The 21,983-nt window shown below is 37.4% G+C and overlaps 1 protein-coding gene across 1 annotated transcript in view; it reads right to left on the bottom strand.

Annotated features, from left to right (window-relative positions):
- Positions 1-713: 713 nt before the first annotated feature.
- Positions 714-21,983, bottom strand: part of PAPSS1 (3'-phosphoadenosine 5'-phosphosulfate synthase 1) — a gene marked incomplete at its 5' end in the record, with an annotated part of 27,959 nt that continues 6,689 nt past the window's right edge. The window contains 7 exons of the mRNA XM_010072618.1: positions 714-1,514; positions 10,601-10,830; positions 13,005-13,273; positions 14,066-14,201; positions 16,487-16,692; positions 18,055-18,166; positions 20,051-20,164. Of these exons, the coding sequence (XP_010070920.1) occupies positions 1,376-1,514; positions 10,601-10,830; positions 13,005-13,273; positions 14,066-14,201; positions 16,487-16,692; positions 18,055-18,166; positions 20,051-20,164 (1,206 nt within the window). The remainder of the gene's footprint in view (positions 1,515-10,600; positions 10,831-13,004; positions 13,274-14,065; positions 14,202-16,486; positions 16,693-18,054; positions 18,167-20,050; positions 20,165-21,983) is intronic.

Raw genomic sequence — 21,983 nt, 5'->3', positions numbered from 1 at the left:
CAGGTGCCCTCATCACAACCTTCCCCCACCCAAAAAAAATATAGATGAACATATGATTCCTGCAGGCTCAGTAGCAGGCCAGTATCGACATTCTAAAAGCAATTTTGAGCTGGTTCCTCCCATATTCACAGTTTAACAACAGAAAAGTAAGTTTCTGTGAGAAGGTTATGAGACAATTTCTAGCTAATAGGCTAAGACGGGTTACAACTGTTCCACTGATTACCTGCAAATGCTTGTAAAGATCCCAATAGACCAGCATTACTATACACTTAAAGAAGTGCTTTACTTTTCATTTTTTAATGTTTTCCTTTAGCAGTTAATGTTTCATATACTGAATTAATTTTTGAAGAATCCTAGAAGAACAACGTATCCTTTGTCTTTCAAGCAAGCAAAGCTGAACCAAGAAAAGGAGATTACTCTCTGGTGACCTTGAAAAACAAACAGAAAATTAACCTCAGGACTAAGTATTTGTACCACAGGAAATGCCAACATCTAAGGATTATTTTTATTTTTATTGCAATAATTAAACATTAATTCAAGGCTGGTCTGCCATACTTTTTTAAAGTTGTGGTAGGCTGAGCATGTATCTTGAACTAAAAACTGTCAAGTTATATCAAATGAAATAAAGCATTCCTTACTGACACCTATGTCAACAAGAACATTTTTAAAAAAAATCTGGATTAGTTACGAAAATGAAAACTAGAGATTTTCTTTTTTTCATTACTTTGCCATCTTTACAGGTCCACAGCGGAAGAGAATCATCAGGCAACTCAATGAACTCCAAAACTACACAAAGAAAGCAAAAAAGTTTAATTATGCTACATAAAAGGCTTTGCTTTTTGATTACATATAGTGACAAATTAACGTTAAGTGCTCCTGGAGATGATGATAAGACAAAGATGAGGACACTTCCATGGATGTTTTAAAACTTATTTACTTTTTCAAATTATAGATAATCTATCCATAATTAAGGATCTAACCATTACATTTTCTCCTACAAACTACTAAAAACAGAGACTACCCAGCAGTTTAAATAACATATGAAAAAAGCTGCATCTATTTAACAGCTGCAGAACCCCTAGGACATAGGCAGTAAAATATATAAAAAAAAAAGACAAGAGTTAAAAATCCTACTGCAAGAATATTAACTGTAATAAAAGAGAAGACATTAAAACCAGCAGCTAGTTAGGTGCCAGGACATAATAGAACCCATAAGGACAGGCAAAGAATGATGCTAATTTAGGGAGAAAGATTCTGTTTTCAGAGAAGAACTTCCTGACAGACACCACAACAAAGCAACATGAACGGTGACTGTGTGGTCCCCTTCTCGTAAATAAATCAGGCGTCAAAGGTTGATCTGCAGTTAATAACAGGCCTAAGCCTTCTCCAAGGACTTGTAGTATTCTGTCAGCACAGTCCAAGCCTTAGGAGCCATGAAGCCTTCCGGTGGATTTTGTCCTTCTCGAGCCAGCTTGCGCATGCGGGTCCCTGATATGAATTCAAAGTCTTCATGGCTGAGAGAGTAGGTGTGGGACAAGGGGGGAGAGAGAGAGAGGAGCAAGGTGGGGGGGAGAAAGAACATGTTTTAAAAGCAGGCAAAGTTGCTTATATTCCTTCTGATTTCTTGATACTTTATACATTTATTCTTGTGAATACAATGCTGTATAGCAACTGTCATTTCCAGACATTTGGCCTGCAATGCAAGTAAATCTCTACAACATACACCCTCTACAATATCCAGCTTAAGTAACTCCTTCATGGTCCAACTGATCTCCTGTGGATTGAACTGTGTTTTCCATCTAGCCTGGCTCACTCTCTGTGAGGAAACAGAGAACCATCTCCTCCACCTCCTGTCTCAGCCCTCTGCCAAGCAACAGCAACCATCCTATTTTGCACCTCACTCTGCCACGGCAGCAGACCAGCCCTGTGTGCTGGCTGAAGGCAGTCATTCCAGTGCTGGTTGAAGAAGGTCATTTCAGTGCCACTAGAGAATTTGAAAAAACAACATTGCACAAAAATCTTAGTGAAGGACAGTTTGCAGAACAAAGTAAAAGCCTCAGAGTCTTGAGGCAAGCTCCAAAGCTTCTGCGGCTGGGCCACAGAAGCCACTGAGCATGCACATACATATATATGCATATCAGTAATGTGGCACATACAGTCCAAAATAAAGGAAAAAGCAGGGGAATAATAAAAATACCTTCCCCTAAAGATGTTCTTCCCTAAAAACCAGAATTAATCTGGACAAATGCACAAGTGAACCCAGATCAGGATTGTCTATCATGGTCAACATGACAATCTAAACTAATACCAACTTCTCAGGTATTTGGTCATAAGCAGCAAAATCTCCACGAGTTAAACTCTTACTCCTCACAGGACTGAAAGAGTAAAAGCAAGACAAGAATGCCAGAGTTCTACCAAATGCTCCAAAGTAAAAGTTATTTATTCTTAAATTAATTTTACTTACGCCATTTGCTCAATTTGCAGCATGTATGCATTACTCCTTTACTTGACTGTTTGAAATAAAAGCCAAGTATTGATGCCTTAGATAGAAACAAGAGCCAAGTGTGCGCATCAGAGGGCAGAACTTGGCTTTAAGTGCTGAGCTATGCTCAGCAGGGTATGGGAGTTAGCAAGATGCAGAAAGCATTCCACAGTTCCCTTTCACAAAACCACTAGCCCCATAACTTTTTGATTTGGATTTTATACATTTACACAGCAGCACTGCCATACATGCTCTTTTCTTATTGCTCTCAATTCAGGCCTGTGGGTTCCTTAAATGTCACAACAAAGCAAAAAATCCTACTGTGCTTCAATTCTGCAAAATATAAATTACACAAAAATGAAAACTTAAAGTTGATGTAAGCCCATGGGAGAAAAAGTTATGTCACTGCTATTTATAATGCCTGAAAACTTGGTTCCTTGGCAGGGAAATGCCTACTGTTCACTAACACTGTTTGAAGGTAACTTGCGTTCTTTGCAAAGAACTATTTCTATAAAATACATGTGGGGAAGTGATAAGCCTCGTTAATTCTAGCAAAAAAAATACTAAGCCTTCAGATGATCAGGAAAAGAAGAGTAAAGCAAGTGCTATAAAGTTTCTACATGTGTGGTTTTCTTCAGTGTGGTAGCAATACCAAAGTTCGAGCACTAAAAAAATGTCATCTGCTTTATCCCCTCCTTGCCTGTTAAGTTTTCAGAAAAACATTCAATTTCCTCCTGTGCCCCACAAGTGAAATAAAGGTACTAAGACCATAAATTTAAATATGCTCTATATGTTTGCTTTAATAAGACCCCCAATTCCTTTAGCTTGCTCTTAACCCTAGTTTCATAAAAAGCAATTCTAGGAATTGAAGATATCAAGAAAGAGAGAAACATGGAAAAAAGCTAGAGAGATCTACAGAAACTATAAGAAAAGGGAAAAAAAACCATAAGCAAGGATCACTTAAGTAGCATACTACATTAAGCATCTGATAATGTTTCTAGAAATATTTCAAAAATACTAGTGAAGAGTGCAGAAGTACTAATGATGTCTTCTCATCTTCCCAAACTTCTATTTTAAATGGGTTTTCTTAAAAAAAAAAATTACCCTAATTAGTAATCACTAAAGTGACTCACGTGGAGCTTTGTCAATATATACAGCACGTTGAAACAACACAGTTATTTTTGCCTTTTTAAAAGATTACCAAATTTGCAATTTTATTGTTTCCAGTTTAATCTCCGCTTTCATACCTCACGAGTATTTGAATAACCGCTCAACACTCTTTGTCCTTACTAATGGTAAAAATCAAATCTCTTGAATATCAGAAACTGGTATTTCCACTAAGCAAAAATACCTTATCAGTTCTGGCACTGTAGAGTCATGTGAGTCATGAGCCATTTTGAAATAAAACATGTCAGTATGAGTAGTTTGCTTTGGTGGAAAAAGAAACCAGAAAGAAGAGTCAAGTAATTTTGTTCACAGTGAATTTTGAGGATGTTAGGAGTTGCTCTACATAAAATGGATTTAAGCAGAATGTGAGAGGGGGAATCATTTGACCATTAAAGCTGCTATAAAATATAAATGCCAAAGCCACCCAAATTCCATTCTCAAGAGTGATTTGGAATGACTCTCAATGAAACTTAACCCAAGCCTTTTCTGAGCATGGGATTTAAGTGCCTTTGAAATTTTTATTCAGTGGCTGCTGGAATTAGTCTTCTTGGAGCCACACTGTATGTCAGTAAATGCTTTTAACATTGATTTGACCTTTTACTACCAATTGAGTTTGACTCGTATTGACATAATATTTGGTGTCAATGCAATTAAAAGCATTCTGCAAAAGAAAGATGAAAAAAAAAAAGGCAGAAATAAATGCACAAGGAAAGCTTGTCAACAGAAAACCAGGCTTGAAACATATTACATTGAGACTGGTATTTGCTGCATGGCACAGCATCCTAGAATCCTATTGCACTCACAGTGTGGAAAAATCCTTACGTACACACACTGTGAAAACTCCTTACTTATGGAGGACAGGGCCAGGAAGACAGAAATTACACCACTTTGCTGTGCTCTCATACATCTAGTAAAAAGGAGAGAAGGAATCTTCTCTTGCAATTCAGATTGTGCCCTCCTTTCACACACAGAGATATATATAGATATATAGAGAGATACATATATATACATGCATACAAGACATACACACACCCACAGGTGCACAAGATACTATTTAACATTTGGAAAGCAGTGATTTACTCAGAATAAAAAAGGAACAAATTTGTGCTGTTAATTAATCTTCAAACTATTCACAATAACTGAGCAGACTCAAAGGACAGTAAAAACCGTGCACAGAAGATTAACAATTCATTCACCAGTTCTCTCCTTTCTTTCATTTACAAAGACTAACATTTTTATCTGTTAAATGGATTTCCCTTTTTTTTGGGGGGAGGCATTCAGTAGTTAATTTTTACTGGAATACCACAAGTGACCCCAGCAACAATGACAGCTCTTTATGCTTTGTTATGAGCCCAAACACTCTAAGAGCAGCCTGTGAGGCTAAGATTTCAATGACCTTACAGTTCTTGTGGCAAAACAAAGAAGTTATCACCAGTTTGCAAGTGGGAAATGACTGCATGAAGATGTTCACAGTCCTACAGGAAACCTCTGCTGTATCTCTGAGGGGTCAATACAGTACCTTAATAGAGTGACTGAGGAGAATATTTTTTCCACTTCAACAGTTATTCCCTACAGGTTTAATCTAAGTATAAAATACATTACATAATCTATTATTCACTTGGGAGCACTAAAGATCAGTCATAATGTTGGGAACCCTAACCTTCTGTTAGGGTACCTAGCACTGTGCAAATGATCTTCTTTGAATTCCCATTCTCTCTGGAGGGTAATATCTGGTGCTCCGAAGGTCTTAAGAAATTACTCTTAACTACAAACTCACGATAAAAGTACAGACCATTCACAGTTTTGCCTAGAAATAAAAATATGGTTTTTGGAAACAAAGATATGGATACAAAACAATAACATAATTTATTCACCGTGGTCTGGCTTCAAAACGACTGCCACGTTCTACTCAGCTGGTAAACTTTAGATCCAAGTAGTTCCTAGGACAATTCACAGCCTCCTTATCTGGGATTCAGTCCTTTAACAACTCACCTTCTCTCACTTCACATTTCCTGAACAGCATTTGTCATGAAGTGAAATCTAATCTTCTGAACTGCTGTAGTATTTCAATATATCCAAATTATGTTCTAATATCAACTGAGAAATCACATTTCACATAGCTAAATTAAGGCAGACAGTCAAGTGTGCTTATCTCAGCTTCTTACTATCACCTTAAAAATGAGGTATCACACCAAACAAATTTTGGAACAGTATGTGCTTAGGTGGAACAGCTGTCCTGTAAGTAAGACTTGATAGTATTAAAGCAGTCTTGACAACCATATTAAAGGTCCTGGGAATAAACTATATGAAGTCAAAACCTCTCCTCTTCACAGATACCCATGCTTCATTCATATTTTATAGAAAGTATGCTCCAATAACCTTAACTTATGGGTTTCTTTTAGCCAAAATTATCTCATCAGTTTTCTCTTTCAGGACAAAAAAAAAATAAATACTCCATTTTTCCAGACACTGCTGTGGCTTTTTAATTGCCAGACTAATTTCCTTTCTTAATTGAGTTTTTTCTCAGCAGCAGTCTGTGGCTGCATTTTATAGGACTGATTTTCTGTAAAGAATTGGGAATCTCTGCTCACCCAAACAACTATTATTATTAAGCCACCAATCCCAAATTACACTTGTCTGTGGTAACTGAGAGGCCTTTTTGGCTGAAGAAACACACTAATATTTTTCTGAAGGGATTTCAGCATTGGGCAGAGATTTTTGGGTGGTGATGGTGTTTTTTGTTGGTTGCTTGGTTCTTTGGTTGTTTAATCTTTACACTTTAGTATAATAGTGGTTCACAGATCAGAAGTTCATTTGGAACTTCTCCACAGGCTTCCTTTCCTTGCTTGCCACAGGAAGCCACCCTATAGGCTTCCTTTTTGCATTTGAATTTGCCCAGGAGTTCCTTGTTCATCCAAAATCATTTGGACAAGGAAGTTATCAACACATTCCAGGAACCTCCTGGCTTGCTTATCCCTCCAGCAGATATCAGGGTGGTTGAAGACCCCATGAGGACCAGGGCTTGTGAAGGTAAGACTGCTCCTATTTGTCTATAGAGGGCCTCATCTGCTCAGTCTTCCTGGTCAGGTGGTCTGTAGCAGACCCCCACTATAATGTCACCTGTCCTTTCCCTCCCTTTAAGCCTGACCCATAAGCTCTCAGTCGGAGTCCCATGCACTTCAACTGGTCATTGACATAGAGGGCAACACCCCCTCCCTGTCCCTGCTGCCTGTCCATCCTAAAGACCCTGTATCCTTCCATTCCAACACTTTAGCCATAGGAGCCATCCCACCACGTCTCCATGATGCCAATGAGATCATAGCCTTGAAGGCATGCACATGTCTTTTACTCCTCTTGTTTATCCCTCATGATACTTACGCTTGCATAGAGGCACATAAATTGGGCCCCAATGAAGCTGACTTACAGGTTGGAATTCCTTTGTGCTGCTTTTCAGGTGCTCTGCCTGATGACCTGTGATTCTTCTCCAGGCTCTGGGCATCTATTGCTGGCACTGCCATCAAACTGGTAGGAGTGGGATGGATCAAGGTTCCCCTCCCCTGGCAACATTAGTTTAAAGCTCTCTTCCCCAGTTTGGCAAGTCTATGACCAAAGATGCCCTTCCCCTTCTCTTACAGATGGACCTCATCAGTCCCCAGTAGACCAGGTTTCTCAAAGCAAAAAACTTGTCAGACATCCTTCTGGCTGTTGGATTAAGCTTTTGGTAACCTCTCACCACTAGCCAAAGATTCAACCCCCCATCATCCTCATGGCTTAGGATTGCCTTCAGAAGCAGAAAGACAATTCACTAACATCAGCAAAGAGCCCAACTGCAATAACTTCTGCACATCTTTGCTGCCAAGCCAGGTGTGGGTCCAACTCTGCCAAATCAGAGAGAAAACCCAAGACAGCAGATGGTGTTCATTATGGCTTCTCACAAGCACCTTCCCCCACAGACGAGGCTAGGAGGCCTTGAAAGAAAGAGATGACCACTCCGGGAGAGAATAACTACTTACAGCAGAGTTAAGACGCACAGCTCAGCTATAGCTCAGTCCAAGGGAAACCCACTTGCCATAACCTTCCATGCATCCATTAGTGATGTAAACTCTTGAATTGCCTAACTGTCAAGTTTCCAAGCCTCAAAGAACTGAGAGTCGTGCAAGAGTCACCCATTTCCAAAACAAGTCAGAGCAATGCTTCTATGCATACAAGCCCCTTCCTCACATTTTCATGCGGCCTTTTGCACTAGGTCAGTGGTAAGCTCAGGACAGATTTCCACAAACATCACTATTTCACAGTCAAGGGTCTTCCACCAGCACTGATCCTCTTATATTTCCAGACAATCCGCTATTCCCTGCCATCCTCCTTCCAGAGTCAAACACCACATGGCCCAGGAGTCTGCCACATTTTCAGCGTCACACAGACTATCATGAAATGCAGCCAGCTGAACCCACCCAAGCTCTCACTGTCTGGAGCCTACCACAGTGTTCTGTCTGTGGCAAGCAGGAGCAACGATGACTCTCTCTTCAGGGAGTCTGTGTGTGTCTGCATTGCCATCTAGAGGATTGCTGCCACACTCCAGTCCACCCTGTCATTTACAAACATTCTCTAGGGAAGGACAGGACAAAAGGTCTTAGATTCTGACAGCAGCAGGGCAAAACTGTGCACTATTAGCAGCATGGTCTTTTTTTCCCCAAGACAGTGACAGAAACAGAAGAGAAATGCCTCAAATCAAAGGGTCCCCATGGGCATGATGAAAGGATAATAGGGTGCACACAATGCCATCTGTGACAAAAGGCAAAACCTGTTACCACAGAGATTATTTTTGTCATTTGCGCTTGCTAATGACAGAGGTACAATTTTAATCCCCTTAATCTAAATCAAATTTATCCTGCTAGGAGAACAGTATCAACGACCAGAGAATCAATATTCTTCTACAAAGATTTTCTGTTCTGTGCAATGGGAATTCCAGCCTCTCACATTGCTACTCCCCTTCCATTCTAACTTATTAAGAAGTGACACACCAGTAGAACTCTTCCACTTAAGTCTTTGTGTATTTCTCTTCTAAAACCTCTTGAATTACTTGGCCAACCAACAGGACAAATACCCACAGCATCTACTACAACAGCCTTTTGAAACTTATGTTACAATGTATACAGGTTTGCATAAAACTAGCAATATTTACATCACAAGCTAGTTACTGTGCACAGCAATGAGGACTTTCTAGACAAGTCTCAAATAAGGAAAGGCAAAAAGGTAGTGAGGTGTTCAACAGCTAGCTAAAAGGCAATAATTTTAGGAAAATACCTTTGTATCATGTATACTAGGGAGTATCCTTCACCTCTGATTTTATTCCTCCTAATGAAAATACCATATGTATCAGGGCACAGCTATGATCTGATGCTACTGTCCTTAGCTTCACTTGAGAAAAAAAAACCTCCTGCAATGCTACCCAAAAGAGAAGCTTCCCTGCACTAAGAAGAACCTTATACTGGAATGCTGCCTATATGGGAGGGAGGAGGAAGGAAGAACAACATCAGCAAACTACAACTGCTAAATAAGCCTCCCTGATTAGCTTCTATTTTAAAACATCTGCAATGGAGCAAATCATCAAATTTTTAAACACATATGGATGTCGTAGAGTAATGCACAGTGAAACTATTGTAATTCTTGTAAGGTTTCAACAGACTTGCCATTATAATGCTGCTTATGATTTCCAAACAACAGAAGAGCATACCATAAAGTTATATTTAGTTATGTAAGAGAAAAACAACACTTTGCGGCTTTTAAAAATAAAAGCAGACTAATTCAGGTACTTAGAATTTACTGCTGAAATATAAAGCAGTTACAGAACTTACAAACAAGATTAAGCAAGCACACTATCTACTAATAAGCGTAATTCATGGCAAGAAAGACACTAACTGCTGAATAAAACTTGTTGGTTGATTGTCACAAGCCACAGAGACATCCCTGGAGACTTTTATACTCAGTGTAACTGCAGAATAAGCAGCTGAAGAACAAGAGATAAGATGGATTAATTTTTACAGATCAATCCATCCCATGCTGAGTTCATGCTTTCAAAGATGAACTGTGTTGTACAGACATACTTCTTCAGTTAGAAGCAGTATGAATCAATCAGAATATAAAAAAAATACAAGCTTTTTTTAGAAAAACATCGTGCTCAACAGTTTGCATTTCAGTACTAAATTAAAATGCAGTTTGATGTAAAACAAAAGTACAGTTCAAAAATTTGAATGAAGAGGTTCAAACTAAAATGACAAGTCAGCCTCCCAGTCCCACTCATTGGCACCACAGCAACACATACAGGGAGTTTTTGACTCCACTATGCCACACGAGTAAAAAATAATATTGGAACAAGCAGAAAGTAAAATTACCTGTCCTGTAACTGGATAAAAAAAAAAGAAAAGAAAAAACAAAACAGCTGAAAACACTGGGACATACAATGGACTTAGGGCGTCATTTCGCATTATTGCTAAACAGAGCAAATAGCTATTTCTCATGCTCTCTGGTCCGCTGTTCTCTCCTTGCTGCACTCTCTCATTGTTTCTCTTCCATCATATCTGATGCATACTGGACACCCAAGAAGCATATTTAGAAAGACAAGCCAGCAGAAAGGTAATCTTACGATCATAATAAATAGTAATATTTTTCTGTGGATTTAGCAATCTGTGCCAACATGTTCCAGAATTAGAAAAACTCCACTACCTGGGAGGAAAAGGGGAGCTTCCAGTGGCAGCTAAAGTTGGATCAGGCTAGTTGTGCTGCGAAACTGCACTCAAATCATGCTGAAGTCAAGTTGCATTCATGACCTAAAACCACAGCTAAACACTGCTGTCTTTGAGCAATATTAATTTAAAACAATTTTTTTTTATGTGTGTGGGGGGTAAAAGGCAGCTATTGCTCAAAAAGTCTTAAAACAAAAATACAACTTACTGATCAGAGTCATAATAATCCATGCACTTCTTTTTCTTATTATAAGCTGCAACTCTGAAGGGTACAATTTCCAGTGCTCGGAGGCCTGGAGCCATTGTCAACACTTTAGCACCATGGGTTGGTTCATACAGATCTTTCCCAGTGTCAGGGTGTGGCATCCCTGCTGGATCTCGCCCTACAATGTAGAAGTTAGCTCCTGCAACCATCCTTGATCTGCAGTGCCACTGAACCTACAACAGAGACAGGGAAAAACAGTTAATAAAATAAAACCATCAAAATATGACCCTTAAAACACGCACGCATTGTATAATTAGCTTTTTTTTCCCTAATCAGATACGATTTTTCACGATGGAGCCACAACAAAAGCAGCAGAAGCAACATGTGATGAACTGACCACAACCCCCATTCCCTGTCTTCCTGTGCTGCTTGGGGGGGGGGGGGGAAGGTAGAGAATTCGGGAGTAAAGTTAAGCCCAGGAAGAAGGGAGGGGCAGAGGGAAGGTGTTTGATTATTAGGTTTAGTTTCTCATTATCCTACTCTCATTTGATTGGTATTCAACTAAATTAAATTAATTTTCGCCAAGTCAAGTCTGTTTTGCCCATGACTATAATTACCAAATGATTTCTCCCTGTCCTTATCTTGACCCACAAGCCTTTTGTTATATTTTCTCTCTCCCTTGTCCTGCTGAGAAGGAAGAGTGACAGAGCAGCTTCGGTGGGCACCTGACATCCAGCCAGGATCTACCCATCACAGTTACAAGCACAGAGTGGGCCATACACATCAAATTCCAGCACACCACAGCAACCAGCAGAGTACTTTCTGAAACTATTCTAGCATAGTTAAGAAATTTAAGTTTCATGTTGTCATTTGGATAACAGCAAGAACCAACTCAATTTTGAACAAGTGAAGCTATTTGACTAAGACAATTTAGAACGTAAACCAAATGTTTAGACATAAAACTAGCAGCTCTGGTCCCATTTCTTTACATTCATACTACTTCAGAACATATTTACTTTCCTATGCAGGTGAATTTATTGCATTTTAATACAGAATTTTCCCTTATAGAACTGTTTCTTCTCTTCCCAGGTAATTACCAGGCATGTTAAAAATACAAAAATGCTAAACTGATGCTTAAGAAACATGTCTATTAAAATATTTAGAGACTGGAAGGTCACATCCAACCTGTAGATAAGCATACTAACAGCTGCTTGTTGTCCTGTAAAGCGCTTGTGCTACAGAAATAAATCTGGTACCAATGTCTTTTAAGTGACCTATGGAAAATGACTGAAGGAAGTGTCTCTTTTATTACTTGGCTATAAACATTATTGTCACGCTGTACTCTGAGGTCACTGGAAATACCATATAGGTTAGGAGAAAACTCTTCAGAATAAGGATTGTGGATTTTGTTCCTCCTCATACGCTCATGAATACAAGACTGAAGTAGATTTCTGTTAATTCTCGCAAAAGGTCTATGGGGAACAGTACAAGGCTCCCTATAGTAACTCACTTACATGCCTCAACTAGATCTGGGCTACAGTCTTTCCTGTGGACTGAAAGGCAGTGCAAGCTCTGTTTGATCATTAAACTGGCCAACAGAAAATAAGCGACATCTGTCTAATTCAATTCCACAGGTGACACTGCCTATCTATCAAAAAGCTACCACAGAGTTAGCCTCTTGGGCCTGGCCAGAATTTGAACTTCCTGTGACTCATGGAGGGAGAAAGATAAAAAAAAGAAAGAAAAGAAAAAGAAAAAAAAAGTAATGACATGGAGAACCAATATCCCCAAAAGGAACTGCCCTCAAATGAGAGCATTTATTCTCTCTGCTGCTTCCCACAAACCTCTAGAGATTCCAAACCAAGACCTGGCTTCTAAATAAAATGTTGCCAAAGAATTATTTCATGCAAAAGCCTCGAAACAATTCTCTCTGATTTAAGTTTGCCAAAAAATAAACAAAGCCTTTTTTTTTTTTTCTAATTTGTGTATAGACCTCCAACATACAAACTTTTTGCTCAACAGTCATAAAACTTAAGTATCTTAACATGCCAGAGAACTACTTGGTATGCTAACAGATCTTGTAATTCCTTCTGAAAATGACTGTAAAAAAAAAAAAAAAAAGGAAGAATTAATTAATTATTATAACCTTACAATTGTAAAAAAAGGAGCATGTAAACCCAATATTGTCTCCCACCATTTCCAGCAAAATCCTCCAATACAGAAGTTTCTTCATAGAAGAATGTCTTGTTTGATGACAGAGGGAGCCTTTACAGTCTGGTTTACCAAGGAAAATTAGTCTCCTCTCTCTCTTAAAAAACCCACAATGCAGAAACATCAGGCACAGCACAAAACACTTTAGTGCACTTTCAAAGGGGTTTTGTTCTGTTTAAAGTCTCGATGTATTTACCTCAGTTGGTCCAGCATACATCATGGGGGAAGGGAATATAGCCACCACTGTTGTTTCTGGATTCAAGACTCCCTCCTCCAGTACTGCAGCATGTTGCTTCATGCGCCACATGAGAGGAACATCATCCTCCTTTGTCCAGCCTCCAAGCGGATGCAAGAGTAAAACTGGACGCCGGTAGCCACGTTCCAAAAGCTGCTTATGAGTATCCTGCATTAAAAGAGCATGCCCATTGTGCACTGGGTTGCGTAACTGGAATGCAAAGACAGCATCTATGGAGAAAAAACAGACAAAAGATTTAAGGAAAGCAAGTTACTTTATCAGGAGCTGTGCAACCATAGAAAAATCCTCAAACATTATAATCTTTCCTCTGAACTCTATTAAACAAGTATAATAGCAGTAGTCACAGGTCATTAAAAGATTATGAATTATTATAAAATCATTCTACTCCTAAGCAAAACTAATAAAATAATAACAACCATACAAAAGTCCCCATAAATCAGTTTCCTTTATTTTTGAGATTTCCACAGAATTACTCTAGTTTCTCCAATAGCTATAATCTTCTCTGGATTTTTCACTTGCATGAGCATATCATATGAAGTTAAATTCTAAGAGGAAATCAAATTACCTGACTTAAAGGCTCAATGTATCACCAGTAGAACAAATGGACATGTTTGCAACAAAACAAATAAAAGATTTAATGTCTTAATAAATCTCCTTCACCTAAACAGCTTAGTAGAGAGTTTATGCACAGTAAGCAGTCAGCCTTGCTCTGTTCTATTCCAAAGTATTACAAACCCTTAGTGAAAAACCCTGACAGAACAAGGATTTCTCCTTCTGCAAATTAAGATGAATAAAGGCACACTGAAAGACAGCAAAATTACCATAACTGAGAGGTTTCCCAATAAGGAATCAATAAAATCTAGAGAAAAGGGCTTTAACAGGTATCAAATATATTTATTTAAGGGCTAGCTAAAACAAAGCGTGGTATCTCAAACCTGCAGATCCTGGAAAATTTGGATGAATCTTTTAAGGAAGAAACAGAACAAGAAAAATTTACTCACCAGCATTCATTTCTTTAAATTTCTGCCTTAGTTCAGCTGGAGTGAGACGGTATTGATCAAGTCCATCATTCCAATAAATACGATCAAGGACCTGTAGATCTCCACCTACAAGCCAGTTCCCTTGCTCCATAACCATCTAAGAGAAGGGAAAATCCCTGTTAGGATTGGTTGTCAGGTTCTCCTGAGCATCTAGAGCTTGCAATGGGGCCACATCTTTACCAAGAGGAGAGTTCTGGATTAATTTTATTTGACAGTCTCAAGTCATGCATCTTTTTTTTTTTTTTTTTACATCACTGGAACACAATCCAGACACATTATACCACAGTGCAGGAGAGATGAACCAATCTTCAGTAGACATATACCTGCCTTTCAAAATAAAAGATTTCTTTTTTATATATGGAAATGAAAGCAAGCAGCCAGTATTCTTAACCAACATTATTACACGACAAAAAGAGACAGTGGCTGAAAAGCCTAATATATCAAGTACAATGAAGCTGCACACTTTATTGTTGTTGGTCAAAACAAATGCAGTTCCAGTATCACCCTGCATTTTACAAGACTCTGGTCAGCAATAAAGTAACAAATAAAACAGTTTTGATTAACTACTCATCCACTTTAGCTTATGAATAAAAACAGGATCTTTGAAGTTGGACAGCTTTTGGATTTGTTTCATGTTTTACCAGGGCAACATATATTGTACGCTCACTAGAATTCTTTTGATATCTTCAAATATCACCTCACACTTTATCAAAAAATAATTATGGCAAGCTGCTTAACATACTCTAGCAATAGCCATAGAAATCATTCAGAAATTGTTAATTTATGAGAATTCATTTGCTTTTGAAGATAGAACCACAAAAAACTCTTAAGTTTCATACACATTTCTGATAATTTTTTAGCCTCTCATAATTTAAAGATAACAACAAATGTTGTTATAAAATAAAGACATTATATGCTAAATACCCAAGCCAAGATGTTAAAATTAAGTGTGAACTTTTCAATTTATTTTTGCTTCGACATAGATCACCTGCTGTAAATAAATGATCTCTTCCCAAAGAAAATGCCAAACTTTGACAGCTTACCAAGGTGGGGGGAAGGAGTGACAGAGATATGAAGATGAGAAAGCTCTGCACTACAGTAACTCTCAGGCACCCAAAGATTTCTGATCAGTTTAGAAGGGTCACCAGATTCACATGCTGTCATGATACTACTATGTAGACATTCATATGCTGTCATGATACTATTGCACATCCCAATACAGACATAGTTCATAGAACTTTAGTTTATGGAACATATAGTTCCTCATCTTCTACATTAGTTTCAGCCAGGTCATACTGTAATTGCTAATGCATTATAAGAAGTCATTCAAATCTTGTCTGCATGAGATTTTCTTATAATTTCTTAAATTTGTGTTAAGTTTTCAATAAAGGGGTAATTTTATGTTCATCAACACTGAACACATCGAGGGCTTTTAACATCTCCCAGAATACTCTTACTTGTATCTAGTAGGAGATGCCCTTTTTCAAAAATTCAAATTCTTGAATACAACTTTAGTCAGTAAAAGGATGTTATTACACATTAATAAAAAAATTGGTAAGAAATAAAAAAAAAAATCCATTGTTTTCACATATCTTTAACTATTATCAATACAGATAGTTTTAGAACACAACAAAGGCTTTCCCTTTTTAAGAGCAAGCTCATAATTTGAGGTTTGTCTGATGTCTTTTTATCTGATGTTAAGTCATAGTTGTAAACAAAAGGATACTATAGAGCTAAACGGGGAAAGAAACACATTTTGGCTGTGCAAAGCTAAGATGCACCATTTACATCAGCTGGCAAAACCAAACACAGCATTGTGATGAGTATGTTACAGTCAGAATATTTCAGTATGACACAACCATAAGGTCAAGATAACAAAACACACTGAACACAATGGATGGGAAATAACTCCCCAGGGAGTTAAATGATGAACCCTCCAAGAACAGGGCCTATTTCAAAAGCATCTAAACCAGGCAGCTCTCACGTGCTCCACATGCAGGCGGAATAGAAGTTTCCTTGCCTTCACAATGCATATATCCACCGATTAAGGAGCTTTGATGATCCATCTGGCTACAGAGGGATGTGTTTCCTAGGCACATTAGAGGGCAAAGTTCCCTCTTCTGTAGCACAGATTCCACAGCACATTCTAAATTCATTTAATGTGTACATATTGACATTAGATTTTCACACTAAGTGGAGGCTATTCAACATCTGCATAGAACCAAAAAAAAAAAAATCACCTTTTTTCTGCTTAAACATTTTAATTAGTTCTCAAAGTAGTTTTGCTGTCAAAATACACCAGTCAGACATCAGCTGTTTGAATTTGCAGTTCCACAAACAGGACAGATAATAGGACTTGATTTTCAACTTTTAAACACGCACCTTGATATAGGGATGTTCCTTGCATGTCGTTCCCCATTGCCTAGCACAGCGTTCCTCTTTCCTGTGCTCATAAAATTCAGGATTACGGAGAATGGCCACACGGCGACCTTCATACACCAGTGCAATTGCTGTACACCCGTCCAGTCTTTCTTTGTCTTCTTGAGTAGCTGTTAGCACTATAGGCACTGAGAGATTAATAACTCCCCCTGCAGAGTGAAGGAAAAAAAAACAAAAAGCCCTTATCCTTAGTAACGGTCATCAATGATATTATGAAAATCTAACCTTATAACAAATTACAGTCCAGGCTCTAAGTGTATCATACAACACGTAGTTCAAGTACTTATTTTAACAGGGGTTAAAAGCAGCTTTTGGCAAACTCTTGCATAATACACGTGAGCTATAAAAATGTGCAAGCACTGAGGTTTGAGAAAGTGCAAAGAGTACTGAAAATAACAAGTACTTATAGCTACACACAAGTATTGAGACTGAGGATACTACTTTTTTTGGGACCTCGAGTATCTTCTTGAAGAAGCTATATAGTAAGCAGAAATACACAACTGACATCTTTAAACAGATCATCTAAAATGTTGCTACTGAAGTGGATAATGAGTAAAAAAAAGAAAGCTTTCTCAGTAGCCATACTTTCAGTCCATAAGAAAAGTTCAATGAAACAGTATATATGCCTAGAATAGCATCCAAGAGACTTAGAGAAAAGGAAACTAGAAAATGTAAGAGGGAAAATAGATATTTGGCTCATAGAATTAAAAGAAAAGTGACTTTTTTTTTTCTGCTATTTAGTCTCCAGTATGAGAAGAGTAATACAGAAGGAAGTGGGGAGACAGGAATTTTCACTGTCCCTCTTTGATACCGAGAGTGCAAAAAACCCTAAAAGGCTGAATTAAAACAGAGCCTTCAAAGAGGAACAAATGAAAAATTACAGAGGATCACAATGAAATTACCAAACCTGAGGATGTTATCACTTGTTGACTACCTTACCTAATGCTTGCTCTTAGCCAACTGGTAATGAAAAATAAGGCATATTAATTTAAATCATCACAGGATAATTATTAAGTCATACTGATTCAACTACATGTGACAGTTGTCCATACTCAAGCCACCTCCTCAAATTCGGACTTCATACTTGCAATAGCTCCAGCACTCAAGTCAGTTTGTTGTCCTTTCTTTCATTGCTATTATGGAACAAATCTTTTGGCACATAGATCTAAACAGCAATTAAATTGCAATTCTAAATTCTAAAATAAATTTCTTCAAGACAAATTAGAAACGTGGATTTTAGGTTTAAATGTTTTTCAAAAATGAAAACGTTTGAAAAATATAATCTGTAAAGGCAAAAAACAAAACCTTCAAACTCTTAATACAATAGTAGGCATAAAGAGAACAAAAGCATCAAGTTAAAACTGATTATTATGATATCCTATTCTCTTACCCCAGGCTGTGCACAAGCCTGATAACATGTTGCCACACCACCACCAAGAAGTAAAGCATCAACAATATTTTAGAAGCAGGATTAGTTTGCTCAGTTTTACAAATGGTAAGTTTAACCCTACCATCAAGGAGACAGTCAAAGTGAAGGCACTGCAGGTATTCTCTCTCTCTCATAAAGCCATTCAGGGGTGTTGCCCAGCCTTCTGCTAGCACTTGCACCCACTGCATATCCACCTTGTAAAGAAATGGACAAATACACTTAGAGCAGACAAAAGTTGTTGGTTAATGACTGACATCAGGTATTAATCATAATAGATCATGAGCTACCCATAAAACGCAGGACAGTATAAATGGAAGATTTCTCAGTATTACAGTTTTTAATCACAAAGAATTCAAAGTTTCTACAAGTAAGAAAAAAAATAACTTGTTCCTCATTGTTCATATTTTTGGCTATTTTCCAGTCCTTACACTAGATCAAATTTCCATATGCCAAAAAACAAACAAACAAAAAGCACACAACAAACTTTATTTGTAAATGCTTGATAAAGTTCACCTTAACAGAATTAGAGAGTCCCACTTGCATTTATTTTTTTAACAAAGGAAGATAACTAAGAGGTAAAAGAAAAAACAAAAACAACACACACAATTACCACAAAAATATCAGAATTATCGGGGTAAATATTAAGAGGTCTAATCTTAAAACAGAATTGAAAGAAATCTTTTATTGGAGAAAGTAGTGAGACAATCCAGAAGTAAAATTCTCTTGGGACTAGTACTTATTTTAGTTTAAGAGATATCAGCTTACAGGGAATTTCCTTCCCTAGCACTTAAACTGTCACACTATGACTTAGTGTGTGGCCTCTATTATTTCTGCATGTGCATCCCTAAGATTTGGTCAAGTCTTCGACAAGGACAGGCTTTGCTTGTGCACGTCTCTTTTGCAGAGTATGACTAATTTTATTACACTGTTTAATTTATGCTGAGGCAAGTAGAACACAGATTTTCTTCCGCAGCTTACGTTATATATTTGCTTGATATTTAACAAACCACTGGTTGGGGGTGGAGGGGGAAAGGACTTGTTTTTCTAGATAGGGAGCAATTTAGAACTGGACACTACAGAAATTTAATAACGTGACTTTAAATATTTATTCCTCAGGAAAGCAATAGCTTCACAGACACATCTGTGAAAGGAATCAAGTAAGATCCAGTGAAAGGAAGTATTAAAATATATTACTAGTAGAAGGCTAGGCAAATTTCAAAACTATTTAATTCAAAGCTTAGTATGTTGTCTCAATCCTTCAAAGTCAAGTTACTTGCTGCAGATGCTTAACTCTGAGCTTAGTCAGCTCCTAAATGCTTAGCTTTAAGTTCTAGTAATACTGTCAAAAAGCCAGTGAAAAAAGCTCACGCCTAGTTTGTAAGAAAAAGAAGATTAGGTAGAACAGAAACACAGCCAGAAGCAGCTTTGTCTAATTTATCTGAGTTGGAAAATAATGCATTCAATGAAAATAAGAACAGACTTAATCAAGGTGATCCATGCTTTTCCACATTTTCTCTGCTGGAAGACAGAAAAGTAGCATAAATATGTTCTAACCAAAAAAATACCTAATAAAGATCTGATCATCTCTCTGTAGACTTAAGTTTGCAATTGCTTTAGCCTGGTATACAAGATTACTATGATTCAGCTGAAACTTACCAACACGGAGAATCAAGAAGCAGTAACTAATTTCCTTCATATTTCTCAGTCTTTACAATACCAAACGACATGGTTGTAATTCTTCTAGAAACAACTACTCATATAGGACGTGCCAGGCACGGTTTAGTTTGGGGTAGGGTGGGTGGAAGGTGCAGGAGAAGGTCACTGTAAATTTCATCTCCAGGCTTGGGATAAACTAAGTAACATTATATCAGACATTATGTATGAAATTACAAAGACTCAATTGTTATCTTTAGTAAGCGATCAAAGAAAACACAAATGCTGTGATTTCTCCCAAGAAAAGAGGGAAAAAGTATATTGAGATACAGTCTGTAACCAGTACAGGTATTTTGACTGTACCTACTTCAGCTGAGCCAGACTGTCTTTTAACTTCAGCAGTGAGACAACTGAACACAAAATACCTTATTTATTTCCAAGGTTAACAGAGATTCGGCATCAGTTTTGGCCAACTGTAGCTTGTTTTCTGGCACATAAAGCTCTTTCACCTCATAAGAGGCATCCACTGGTACAATGTCCTGCATAAAAGGAATAAACAGAACTTAATGTTTGCTCAGAATGCTTCTTTGACACTGAACATGTGGTCAAGAAGTAAAATTCTAATGTTGCACCACTCTGTAGCAAGAGTTTATTCATTAAAGCAATTTTTACTAATTTAAAAAACAGCATTGTCCCAAGATTATGATATATTGCTAGCCAAGCTGCTGGCTCGAGTAACTAAAGTCAAACATTCTGACAAAGGCTTTTTTTTAAAACCTTAAGTACCCCATATAACATTTACCTAGTAAATATTTAACTATTAAGTGCAGTTTTTATGACTTATTAATGTCTTCATTATGTACAGCAGAAAGGAAGACTATGCTTTTATACTTGCTAAAGAAGTAAAAAAAAAAGTTTTAGTGACTGAGCATTTACAAATTTTAGTCATTCCTATACAGCATACATACATACAATAATTGGTGACTTGGAGGTTTAAAAAAAAAAAATCTTTCTCAACTGAAAATGATTAACACAGAAGTACAAATTAAATGTATTGCCTACAGCTAATGACATAACACCAGTGTCCTTATCTGTATATTATCACTTAGAATATTTACGTTTGTGGCCACCTGCGCATATATACATGCAATGAACTGAAATCTAGTTTTATAACCAGAACACCACAGAATATCAATTTTTTATTTGGAAAAAAAAAAAAAATCAGTTTTCCTCCACACGCTTTAAACAAGACATTCTCACTCCACAATGCTCAAGATTCAAGGTCTTAAACATCTCAAAAATATGAATATAAGGGCAAAGACATAATTTAAAAAAAAAGGGGGACGGAGAAGGGAGAAGGCAATCGTGATAAACCCTTAAAGAGTTTTCTCTGACAAAAGATGGTATAAAATGTCAAAACCCAGTCAAATGTTCTACTGATATTTAGCAGCAAAAAAAAAAAAAAAAATCAGTGAAAAGCAGCTGACAGTTCTTTTTAGAAACAGGCTTTTAAAAGTGTTGGAAACTTTTGTAAAGTAATCTTTACTTTTTGAGAAAAAAAAAAAATCTCACTCTTACAGCAAAGTATATACAGACCCAGAACAAGAATAAAGAAATTATCTTTATTTTTCCAGTATTTGCAGCCAAGAGTAAACAAGTACGCCTGCAGGAAATACAAAGTTTGTCCAAGCATTTTAAAGCCTTTATCCAAGCATTTATCAGACATTATGCACTACCTTCATGGGGAGTAAAACAAAGGCAGTAGGATGATGAAAGCATGTGGGAGATAAAATGACTGTGGGAGTAAAAAAGACATGGCGTGTCTCACTGTCTGTTACATAATTCATATCTCCAAAGACAAATAAAAGGAAAATAAATTAAACTAGCATTTAGAAATTGTGTTTTATAAGGAAAATCTCAGTCCCTTCCACACCAGACATCATTTGGGAACCTGATTTTATTAGACAGTAAGTTAGGCAAATCCTCCCTTCTATTTTCTCTGCCTCAGCAGCAGCATTACAACCCAGGAGAGCTGCTGCAGAATCCTGCCACAGCAATAAGCCCAGAATCAAATTAAGGTATTCCCTGCTGTAAAGAACAGCAGATCTTACAAAGTATAATGACTGAGTACACATTATGCTGCTTCACAGAAGACTCTCCTCTGGACCCTATTTCTTTACCATGCTAGAATGTCCAAATTTTACAAACCATCAAAACCTTAAAATAAATGAGTCCATTAAAGAGGTCTCTTCAAATATTATCCTGTTTTTAGTGTCCCACTAATGGGCAAAACAATGGAGAAAACAAAGGTTTCATAATGCAGTTTTTGTTAACAACCTATGTCATTATAAAGATGTA

The sequence above is a fragment of the Pterocles gutturalis genome, unplaced genomic scaffold, assembly GCF_000699245.1.
Source record: "Pterocles gutturalis isolate BGI_N339 unplaced genomic scaffold, ASM69924v1 scaffold15927, whole genome shotgun sequence".
Taxonomy (NCBI): Eukaryota; Metazoa; Chordata; class Aves; order Pterocliformes; family Pteroclidae; genus Pterocles; species Pterocles gutturalis.
This window is presented reverse-complemented; position numbering and strand designations above follow the sequence as displayed.